The sequence below is a fragment of the Phasianus colchicus genome, chromosome 14 (genome assembly GCF_987193195.1).
Source record: "Phasianus colchicus chromosome 14, bPhaCol1.hap1.1, whole genome shotgun sequence".
Classification (NCBI taxonomy): Eukaryota; Metazoa; Chordata; class Aves; order Galliformes; family Phasianidae; genus Phasianus; species Phasianus colchicus.
The window spans coordinates 15502771-15514605 of NC_143449.1; the positions used below are offsets into that span (position 1 = coordinate 15502771).

The 11835-nt window shown below is 41.1% G+C and overlaps 1 protein-coding gene across 4 annotated transcripts in view; it reads left to right on the plus strand.

Annotated features, from left to right (window-relative positions):
• FGF13 (fibroblast growth factor 13) overlaps positions 1-9386 on the plus strand; it is a 211141-nt gene extending 201755 nt beyond the window's left edge. For all 4 annotated transcript variants that reach the window (XM_090150319.1, XM_090150322.1, XM_090150320.1 and 1 more), the window contains 2 exons: positions 6585-6783; positions 7983-9386. In XM_090150319.1, coding sequence (XP_090006445.1) covers positions 6585-6783; positions 7983-8119 — 336 coding nt within the window. In that variant the 3' untranslated portion in view covers positions 8120-9386. The remainder of the gene's footprint in view (positions 1-6584; positions 6784-7982) is intronic.
• Positions 9387-11835: the final 2449 nt, after the last annotated feature.

An 11835-nucleotide genomic window follows, 5' to 3' on the forward strand; every position in this document is an offset into this window, starting at 1 on the left:
CTGCACCAGCGTTGGGTGGGAGCAGGATTCACCCTGCTTCAGTTCATCTTCTTGACTCAGTCACTTGGGACAGGGACCATGGGAAGCTGCAGCAGATCAGATAGGCCTGGCAAGGTCACTGCCCAGAGAATGTTGGCAGCACATACCCAGAGAAGAACATGAGATCAGAGTGTAGAAGCACAGAGAACACATGCAGAGTACTCCATCTCCCATTTTTTTTTAGTAACTGGAGACTACCTTACCCAGAGGCTACGTATGTTAGCATCGAGAGATTTCTCTTTCTAAAGAGAGAGAACAGTTTTAAAAACAGATTTATACATAGACTTCGTGTAGAGATTTTGAAGTGCTAGCAGGACTTCTGTATGTGTAAAGCAAGAAGAATTAGATGTGATGAAAAAACAGCTTCTAGGTAGTAGGGCTTCCTTACATACTCTGCTCTTCTCTTCCAGTCTGGCTTTAAGCCCTGAGATAACCCCCTGTGTGCTTACTGCTTCGTGAACCTTCCCAAGCCTTGCAAAGTAGGCAGTGTTTAGAGACTAGTTTCTTTCTACTTTACTAGAATTTCACTGATTTTCAATTAGGATTGGAAAGTCTGGTACCCTAAAGCCACAGAAATTTTAAAAAGGGCAAATGCAATACAAGATATTAAAATATTTATGGAGTGATCATTCAGGAAACTGCAGGGGTTTCATAGAATCAAAGAATCATTTGAGTTGAAAGAGACCTTTAAAGGTCATCTAGTTCAACTTCCTATTCTATGGATCCAGGATCATTAGAGGTGCACATGCTCAGCTCAGTGCTGATGCGTTTGGGGGCAAAGTTTTCATATTCATACCAAGTAAATTATATCTCATAACTTTGTGGACTGGTTTAGGGATGGGACATGTGCTTGACATCTGTGAGGCATTCTCCAGGGCATCTTGCAGAACATTTAAACCTCACTGTAGATGTTCTCTACCAAGATAGATATATTTCCTCTGCCTTATTCTGAAGTGTGACTTCTTTCTGTATGTATCATGTGTTAGCTCTCTTGCCCCAGCTAAGGAGAGCTTTGGTTTAATCGACACAATTATAGGGTTGAACTGTCACCAAAAGATGGGAACAATAATATAATCATGCATAGTTCCTATCTCAATTAAATTTCAGCACTCTTTAGACTCATTGAGTCTTTTCCCTGGGGTCATCAGGCAGTACATCCATTGCATGAGCTGAGTGCGCTGAGTGGTGACGCACCACACTTTAAATAGGTATTTATTGATGTGCCCAAATGGCACTTAAAATATCCAGGCAAAGATAACTTGGACAAGTTTTCACAACTGAGTCACTGATAGGACTAGGGAAAAAAAAGTAAAGACAAAAATTTAAGCCTGTAAATCTCAGTGTTGCAATAAATGTGTTTTCTACTTCAGTTCACTGCATGCATTTTTCCCTAAGGTTGTGCCTTTGATTTGCTGTGCATGGGAACAGTATCAAGGGAATAATTACAGGACCTTTTCAATGCTTTTCTCATAGATTCAGAGAATACTTAGTGACCACCTGAAATCCCATTCTGGAGATGCTGGATATCCAGCTGCTTCCTTGGGCTCCATTTTATTCTTTCTGGAAGTTTTGTCCTAAAGAAATCTACACCACTGAGTTTTTGCGTTTCACTTTATAAATTCCTGCTTATTACAGCATCCTAGACAATTCCATGCTCTGGAACTTGACTTTGGGATTCCTTTTACTTTGCATTTTCCAAGTGGGTTCTCTCATAGACAAAACAGCTGAGCACTGTGCTGGAATAGCACCATCTTCAACAGCACTTTGCTGCAACCAATGCATGCAAACAGGATTGCAGATTTCCTAGTCAGTCCTACAAGACCTATGCATGGTAATTACACTGTGAATTGCTCCCACCCAAACCTCAAGGATTCCTCACAATAGGTAAATTGAAGCAAAAAAGGACAATTTTGTGGCACTGCATCCTGTCTGTGGGAACTGCCATATATCCTGTCTGCCATATATCTGATCCAGAATAAATTATTTCACAAAATCACAGAAGCTTCTGTCACTGTTGCAAACAGATTTTAGTAGCTTCACTTCAGAAATAACAGCTACTTTCTTCAGTGAGTGATCTAAAAGCAGTTAGTTCTGATAACATAAAAATCAAAGTATTCACATCTTGTGCTGTTGGCATCACTGCACATTACAGGGTGAAGATGCAGGGGACACACCCTGGAACTTCACATGCCAAGATGGAGGAAATCAATCTCTTAATAAAAAAAGGCAGGCTCACTGGTGTAGAAAATCACTACTCAGGAGCCTTAAAGTGGCTCCTTCAAAAATTCATGATTATAGAATGGAATCCTGGGCTATGGTATAGTCCTGCAAGAAAAAAGGATATGGAGAAAAAAAAATCCAATTTTCATTAGATGGAGAAAATAAAGAATAAATCCCATATGCAAAGTCATTGATTGCAAGGAATGTAATTCTATGCTCAATATGTGAGAACACTCTCCAAGTTTTTCATATACCCAATGCTTTTCCTAAATACTTTTCAAAGTTTTGGGTTGGTTTTGTGTTATGTTTTTTTTTCATGCCCCTAATACTAATTCCATCTCAGTACATATTTCTGATTATTCAGGCCAGCTGCCATTGATAGCAGTAAAAACATGCTACCTGTAGCAATATACAGAAATTTAACAAACTCAGTATTGACCCAATGACTTAAGCGTGCTGCTCTGTAAAGCACTTGGTCGTGTTCCCTGCTGACAGTATTCATAACATAAATGCAAGATGCAATTAATAGCAGAGAGCATGCATCTTTGCCCTTCTAATCCATACTTTGTGTATAGCCATCCTGAGAAGAGGCTTTCGTTGTATGATGCAGCCTTGCAAACTGAATACCTTCATTTAAAGCAGGTTCCACACTTCCTGTCTATGGGGAGTCTGAATTCCTGTATTACAATTATTTGAGGCTGTGACATTTAATATTCAGTCCTGCAGTGTAGATGGCTGTGTTGGCTGATAATTTTGGATGGTGTTTGGTTTGAAGTGTGGCTTTTGCACAATTAGAGCAGGTAGAATGCCAGGGTTGCTTTTGCAGTATTTTAGCTCTCAGCTTCGGTAGACCTATAACACAGTTTTTGTGTGGAAGAGACTGGATTATTTTAGATGTAATCTAGTGAGCTGCCTGGAAATACAGCCACTCTAAATGCAAGTTACAATGCCTTTTTACTATATTATCATACACCAAATCATTCCCTTTTTAAAAAAATTATTTTTCACATATCTAATGCAGCTGCAGAACTATTCATGCAGGAACATTTCAGTAGTTCAGCTGATCAGCTCAGAGTCAAGAAGCAGCTTCTGACAGTTCATCCTGCTGTTTACTTAAGCATGGCTGAGTCACGGCTACAGTGAATCCAGCACCTCCTTTAACTTTTATTCATTCATTCATTCATTCATTGTTAAGGGTGTACGTGTGAGGGGCTTGGATGAGTTCAGTGTACTGTCATGTAGGTGCCATTATCCCTGACTGCTGAGGTAAGCTGAGACTTGAAATACTCCTTCACACAAATACCTATTTTCTCTTCTGTTTTGTGTAGCAATATATTCATAATATTTGACACCTCAGAATGCACTTCATTTTCAATAGAAGACATATTTCCCTTCAGGACAGCTAAAGGGAATTCTTCCAAGAATTTGAACTCTCTTGAAGATCTCCCAGCCTTAACTCACCCTTTCTCAAAGCTCTATCAAATAATTTATCACCAAAGACAACAGAATGGCCATTGTGTAGTTGTTGCTCTGCACTATATTTTGAACTGATGTGCTGATAGAGGAGCCCTGTCCATGCCCAGTTGGGTTGGCATATGGAATCGTAAAGTCACAGAATCATTAAGGTTGGAAAGGATCTCTAAGATCATCTTGTCCAAACGTCCCCCTAGCGCCAATAGTGATCACTAAACCATGTCCCTAAGAACCACATCCCTTGCCAAGCTCAGAAGAGTATGTTTTAATTGCAGTATCCTAAATCAGGAGCACATCTGCCAGCATTCTTTAATGAAAGCTTTCTTCTGCAGTTCCCCTTCCACATTCTTTTTTTAATGAGTAGGAAAGGATTGTATTGCGTTAAATAAAAGGCAAGTGATGGATGGGAACAAACACCTGCAAAATGTAAGCAGCAGCATGGTATTTCGGTGCAAGCAGAGCAGCCATATTGGATCACTGTTATTTGGCAAGGTGAAAGCCCTTCCCACTATGCAGCACCTTTTTGAAGCTACAGCCATAGCCTAGGAGTTAAGGAGAGGTCAATAAAGAAGAGCGAGTGTGCGTTTGTGCCAAGGCATTTAGGTTGTCTGCTGCAGTAGTGGAAAAATGGGAGGAAATTTGACCTGGTAACTGAGCACGTTATTGAATGTGTCTGTGTCTGCATCTCACTGTTTGTCACATCTTTATCACAAGATATCTTCACCATGGTTGTTACTACTGAAGCATGGGTTGCTGCAGGGAGGGGTGGCTATCCGTGGTGCTCATAGTGATTTTGGGTTGGTAGGCATGAGCAGGCAGTGTCCAGCTTGGGCACTGCTGCAAGAAACTCATAGTGAATTCCACCATGAACCTCACAGCCAAGAGAAAAATCAAGAGCAAACGAGTTTTTTAGCATCTGCTTCAAGGGACTCTTGGCTATTGCTGCTCGTGCTGAGGTTAATTTGCTTCCTAAGAGAGCTGGAGTAAACACTGTGGATCTGTTTGCAATCTGCCCCTCTGCTGCTGCACACAAGTGGGGCCTTTTGTACCCAAAACAACTCCAAATTACTGTACATAAACTGTAATCATCTGTCAGGAGGACTGTAGTTTTCTATTTTGCTGCTAATTGGATGATACGTTGGCAATAGTCTTTGTTAACATGGCTAGCACTGGGCAGGGTACAATGGGAGAAGGCTTGTATTTAGAACTGTTGCTAAAATACACTGACTGTCTCCATTTGACAGCGATTGAAACCAATCGTCAATTAACTAAATAACAGCCAATTAGTTTGAAGGAAAGAGGAAGAAAATTGCTTACTTCTCATTCTTTGTTGAAGCAAATGCCAATCAGAGGATGAGAAATTTTTTTCTTTCTCCTGTGAGAAGACAAAATGTGAAAAGATGTGCAGATTTTTTTTTTTTAAATAAATACCGTCTTTTTCTCATACAAGAATATTTCAGAAACTAGATAAGAACATCTTAAGATCCTGAGACATTTAATTTCCTGTGATTTTTTTTTAAATAAAAATTACAATCATTATGCAGGCACAATTTTTCTTCCTTTCCTTTGTGCTGCTGCCGGATACTTGAGCACAAGAACAGCTCTGCAGAAGCTAGCTGCCTGCACAAGAAAAGCCCAGCAAACAGCTATGGCTGCATAAGCAGCGTTGGAATAGTAACGTCTGCATCACCAGACCAAGCCCTTCATTTTTCATATTCCATATGGTTGTAGGGGTCCACAAAACCATACAGAATCATAGAATCATTAAGGTTGGAAAAGACCACTAAGATCATCAAGTCCAACCATCAACCCATCCCCAACGTGCCCACCAATCCTTGTCACTCAGTGCCATATCATAGCTGAGACCTCATCAAAAGTTATGCTGCTACAAAACTTGCAGCACCCAGAGACCTCAGGAAGATGTGGAGTGGTTCCATCACCCTGGCATTTGGTGATGCTCCATCCCATGTTTCATGCCTGTATCCTAACCTGCTTAGAAACATAGAATCATTAAGGTTGCAAAAGACCTCTAAGATCATCCAGTCCAACTGTCAACCCGTCACTATCATAAATGGGTAATAATGCCAAAAGATACTGACTGAGTGAAGACCACTGCATGGTGAAAAGCAGAAGATCAGGACTGTCTCCTGGTTTGCTGCTCCTTATGTTAGCTGTTAGCTCAGTACCATCTCCTCAAAAAAAGCAGTGAAATCAACACAAAGGCTGACTCTTGATCATACGTGCTGTAAGTGCAGTGCCATGTAGCTCATGCCTGTCCCCAGACAGAGGCTGATGTCTGCAGTGGGTCTCCGACAGCAGATGATGCACTGAGCAGAGGAGGAGCAAAGCTTAGAGCAAAGAAGCATCTGCTACAAGCTGCCTTAATATTGCTGGGTTAGTAAAAACCCATTTACTCATCATAACCTGGCTTTGAATTTTTATTGCACTCTCCTCCTGAGCAGTTAAGGCCAGAAGTTAATGCACAGAGGCATTACGTGGCTGTGCTATTTGCCTGCAAAGCCGGACTGCAGCAGGCCCCATGGGGCTGCCATCAGGACCATGCCTACCTGATAGCCTTCAGTTGCATCGATCGATAATTCTTCACTTGGACTTTTTGCTTAGTGTTCAGAAAGATTTTATTCTGCTACTTTGAGCTGCTCGCGGTGTCATTTCATGGGATTCAAATTGTGTTAGTCTGTTGTTAGTACTTCTAGGGCCAGTGTTCTAAATTGGATAGCAGAGGGTAGGAGGTACGTTTTTTAATTGTCAGAAAAGCAATGGATATTGGATTCTTTTGCATTAACTGATGGGAGACTCTGCATCACACATATTGATCTTTTACTTTCTTGCAGGAACATTTTACACCTGAATGCAAGTTCAAAGAATCAGTATTTGAAAACTACTACGTAACATATTCTTCAATGATCTATAGACAGCAACAGTCTGGCCGGGGTTGGTATTTGGGTCTTAACAAGGAAGGAGAAATAATGAAAGGAAACCACGTGAAGAAAAATAAACCTGCAGCACACTTTCTTCCAAAACCATTAAAAGGTAATTTCTTGGCTTCGCTCCATCTACCTGAGCTGACTTTGTATTGTCAGGGATGTTTAATTGCCATGCATACATATTTGAAGGGTACAGCTAACTATATAACAAAGGTATAATATTCTGTAACACGCTCTCAGTGTAACCTGCTTTTTTTTTTTATGCTTCTCTACATTACTTCTGCCTTTCTCTCATCTAACTAGATATATACATTAGTTTCTTTGTGCCCACATTCCACAGCATCTCTGTTACATCTAATGAAGGCTTTGCTTGGAATAGCCCAAGCATTTACACAGCCATTACCAACTTGCTGTATATCTCGTCTGTCTCTGCTATATATTACAGGATGTTTGTCTATTTTTGTCTGGGATAAAGCTGCAGTGTGCAGTGCTTATTTAACCACAATTAATGTGGCATCAGCATGTGACATTAAAGGTAATAATGCATGTGGCATACATATCTTGCTGTGTATTAAAAGCCAGGACCTGGAGCCATCCCTGGAGCATCAGAATCAGTGTGTGCTCGGACTTGGATTCTTCTTTGGTTAATGCAAAGTGAGAAAATACCTTCATCATTGTGTTCTCCAGAAAAAGCTTCCATAAGCTCCTCCCTTGTGGGCATGAAGCTCTTCACTTCTGGGTTATGCTGTTAAGACACCTTTTAAGGCAGTGTCATTCTGAAATCAGAGGGGATATTTCCAAGGTGCACAGCCTTGGCTGGGTTCCAGACTAGCTTGGCAATCTATGTTTAGGAGCAGGTTTTAGGCAACTGACACTGAGGTTGATCTTCACTTATGTGTATGAATGCAAAAGAAGCAGAAGGCTGAAAATCCATTTTCATGTTCTTCAGCTTGGTCTGTATACACAAGTAATAGGCCAGATCACAGCTGTTAGCAGTGCTCTTTCACCATTAGTAAGGAAATGCCGATTTATATCAGCTCGCATCTATCTTGCAAAGCTTTGGGTAGGTGGGTGATTTAACTGGGAGAAAAGGTAACTAGGGTTTTTTTTTTACCCTCTCTAAAATGTCATTCCCTTTAAGAGGAGCTTGGAATTTCTTAGGGTGTTTTAAGTGGAAGCTGTATTTTTTTAATTCACTCCTTATGTTGCTCATTGCGGAATAAAAAATCTGGACATTTAGTAGCTGGACGTTGCACCAAGTGACTGTACTGCATGCTGATGTGCTGCCTCTCTTTTGCTTTGCAGTGGCCATGTACAAAGAGCCTTCTCTCCACGATCTCACAGAGTTCTCAAGATCTGGAAGTGGGACCCCAACAAAGAGCAGAAGTGTTTCAGGAGTGCTAAATGGGGGTAAATCCATGAGCCAAAACGAGTCAACGTAGCCAGGTTAAGGCAAGCCAAGTGCTCTCTAAACAGAACCTTACCTCTGGATGCAGTTGAATTCTTACTAGCAGTCTTTCATCCAAATGTTCAATTGCCCAGGACAAGCCACCGAACTTGCATAGGTCACTCGTTTATCAGCCATTAGATCTACTGGTTGTCAAAGGATATACCCCAATAATGTAGAATATGCTTGTGCATATCACAAGGCACTTGGATAGCCAGCAAACATAACTGCGGATTAAATCTCGGAGAAGAGGTGTCCAGATCTTTCTCTCTCTCTCTTTTTCTCTCTCTCTTTCTCTCTCTCTCTCCTATGCTTTGTGGAATACGAAACAAAAACATTTCACAGCATTCACTGCTGATAAGAATTTGCTTTCCAACTAAGAAAAAGACCACTTTTGCTCTTCAAAGGAAATTTTAATGCTTATATGTTTTATAGGGGAAACAAAAAAGAAATATGTAAACTCTGTTGTTTCCTTAGCTTACAGTTTTATATCTAAGGCTTGATAAAAAAGATGTATCCTTTAATTTGAAATAGTGCAACTTTTTGATTTCTGAACTCCAATGGGTCTTTAAAGCTATGTCTTTCAAAAAATAATTAAAAATTCAGGGTTGGAACTGAGAGTTGGTGTCTCAGGCTCTAGCAAACAGTGTTCTTGTGGTTTTAAACACAACGAAATATAAATTTTTATAGATTTGTAGTTTCTGGTAAAGTTCTTGTGCTAACCCCAGTCTGTAGGAACTGAAATGTTTTGTTATCCCAAGTGGAAGTTGACAGAAAGGGATAAAATTATCCTCCAGTGTAGATTTCTCTTAATTCCATTTTGTGTGTCATGTTAAACTATTGTTGTGGCTTCTTTTCTAAAGACAGAAACTGTGGAATTAAGGTGACTTAATTTTTTATAAGAAACGTCTTATTTGTAAAAGTCCTTCTTTCACTGTAACGGGCACGTGAATATTGTGTAGGAGGAAGCGTTAGGACAGGTTACCCCTAAACAACATATACTTATACATGCTATTGGAAACAATTGTTTAAAAAAATGTAGTTAGGTTTCCATTTAGGTCATCATGTCTGTTGCATGGGAGAAAGTTGGAATATTGGCCTAGAGTTGCATGATGTGTAAGATTTTGTGCATTAATCATCGTTGGATTCTGTGCTCCAAAATTGACATAGTTCTGTACAGGCAGAACTTCTGCCTCGTACAAAAGAGTTGTTTATTATTTGTTGTATACACAACCATGCACTGAATAAACTATTTATATTAAGATGTACTTTTTAAAAAAGCTTGTTTGATTATATGATGTACATCAACGATTAATTTCAAGGGAAAAGGTTGGCAATTAAATTATAAAATTATAAAAGATACTGTAATTAATGTTCAGAATCTTTCTATTTAGCAAGTTCTTCCCTTGTGACTCCGTACTCCATATGAATGAGAAAACATTCTTCCTTTTGGACATTGTTAGAACTGGTCTTACACGCCCAGCTGAGATACTCAAAACACAGTGACTACTAAGTGCCACAAAGTCTAGGTAACAGCCCCTTGGCTGCACGCTGCTGGAGCCTCAGTGAACTGCTCTCCTCTGCTTTGAGCTTCTCCAGCTTCTCCGTGTCTGTTCTCCTTGTTAGGCTTCCTTAGTGCAGCCATATAGCGCTACCTCGCAGCACACCTCCCCAGAGCCCTCAGTACAGGGGGACCCAAAAAGATCTGGTGAGTTCAGCACTGCTCGTGTCAGGGTGGCACCTTGAGGATGCTCAGAGTTCCCTGAGCATCACTGTAGGCACTCATTGTGGCCAGCTCATCTGGTCTTGAGGAAATGGGCTACCACGCCTCCTGCATTTGTGCACGTGTTCTGGAGAGAAAATGTACTTCTCTCCTGAGTTTTCTCTCCAAAAGCATCAACGAGAACTTTTCTACAGTGTCCATACAGCTCTGACAGGCAAGCTTCACTCATCAAGGTGTTTCAGTAAGACCTAGGAGGAAGAAGTTCTCATCGTGGGTGGCTGAAGAAGCAGGTCTGGAAGGGAATCATGGAAAGGGAGACAAAAAGCTGCCTGTGTTAGTCTGACATTAAAAACAGATATTCTGCTGTCTAGTATGTCTCCTTCCCTCCTGAACAAGCTGGGACAATAAGGTTTTTTTTGAATGTCTGAGGGCTGAGAGAAAGGGCTGAGAAAAGAGAGAAGGAGATTGTTTCACATCAAACTCCCGAATTTGTTCTTTTGTGGCAAATTTTATGCCAAAAGCTCTGGCTTGCTAAACTCCTCTGTTGGAGCAAGGTATTGCCCTCCTCACATAACACCATTGTGGTCACCTTCAGAGGACCTGGGATCCTCGTATCAACCCTTGCTGAAGGGTGAGGAAGATGGAGGAGCACTACCATGAAAGTCATTAAAGAATTGAAGATGTGCCCTGTGATTGCTTCTGGGGTTTTGATATTTCAGTGGGTCTGGAGCATTTTTTCTCTTCAGCTAATTGTGCTTTGCCTTCATGAAGCATTTTCTTAACCCTCACAGTCAAGAAACTCAGACTCATTGGGGTGCATGTTCCAAAAAAGGAGTCCGAGTGCCTTAGGAACATAAAACCTGATCAAAAGTAGGCATTGTTGTGCCAAAGCTAGCTAGTTCAATGCCGTGTTTATTATCCTAAAGGTACCTGGAGGTCTGCTGCTTTGCTTGATAGCTGCAGCCTTGCAACTCCCCATCCCCAATATCTCCAACCTGCAGCAAAAGAAAAATGCTCATCTCACAAATTGTCGCTTCCAAAGACCCATTTTTCATATTGACATTGTCATCAGTGAGCATTCGCTATCAAGTCCTTAGTTTCAAAAGTTTCTAATATATCAGGCTAGCAAAGCCCACTCTTGGGTTAAAGACAAGGAGGGATGTGTGGTGATAGATGAACTAGAAGCAGCTGTTTCTAAAAATTTCTGGCAAACCTGTTAAAATTGTCTCCTTCAGATTTGTAGACTGGAAGGGGAAACCCTCGATAGCATCCTGCAGTAGACAAAAGCTCATATACAGTATAGCCAAAGTGGGAGATTATGTCCAGAATTTTACAAGTAGTCTGTGGAACCACAGAATGAGAGAAATGCAGTAAAATGTGCCTTTGCAGACAGTGATGTGAAGGTGATACTCTGACCCAGACAGCAAAGACCCTTGAGTAGACAGGAGTTTGTCTTCAGCAAAGGAGTTAGACTCAAGTATTTATTTATCTTCCTTCTTCTGCACCCGTAGATTAGCCCATTAAACAGATAACTCTTGAGTCATACCTTCATTTAAGAAGCCTGCTGGATGTTGGAAAAGTATCCGTATCAGGTAGCTGTCTGTGAAAAGAAAACTTACAGCCACCAGTCAACCCACTTTGCTCTGCCACATGTACCTGTCTAAGTGCAGTAGGATGCATGCCTGGAATAAAGACAAACCGAGCCTTGTACTGGCTGTGAGCCACCAACCACCTGCAGAAGGTTTTCTCTCAGGCCCTTCTTTATTGCCATTGTGATGGCTTATGCCTCTCACCTGCCATTTTGTTTGTCCCTGCCTCTCCACCAGTGTGACCACACTCTGCGTGGCATACCATGGGCCTGGATTTGACCCAGGAGGTGCCAAACTGGTACGGTGGCTTTTCAATTCACCTGGGCTTCCTCAGGCAAAGGTCCAGAGCCACTGTGGGGCAGAGGCCTTATGAAAGGCTGACAAACACTACCTGCCAAC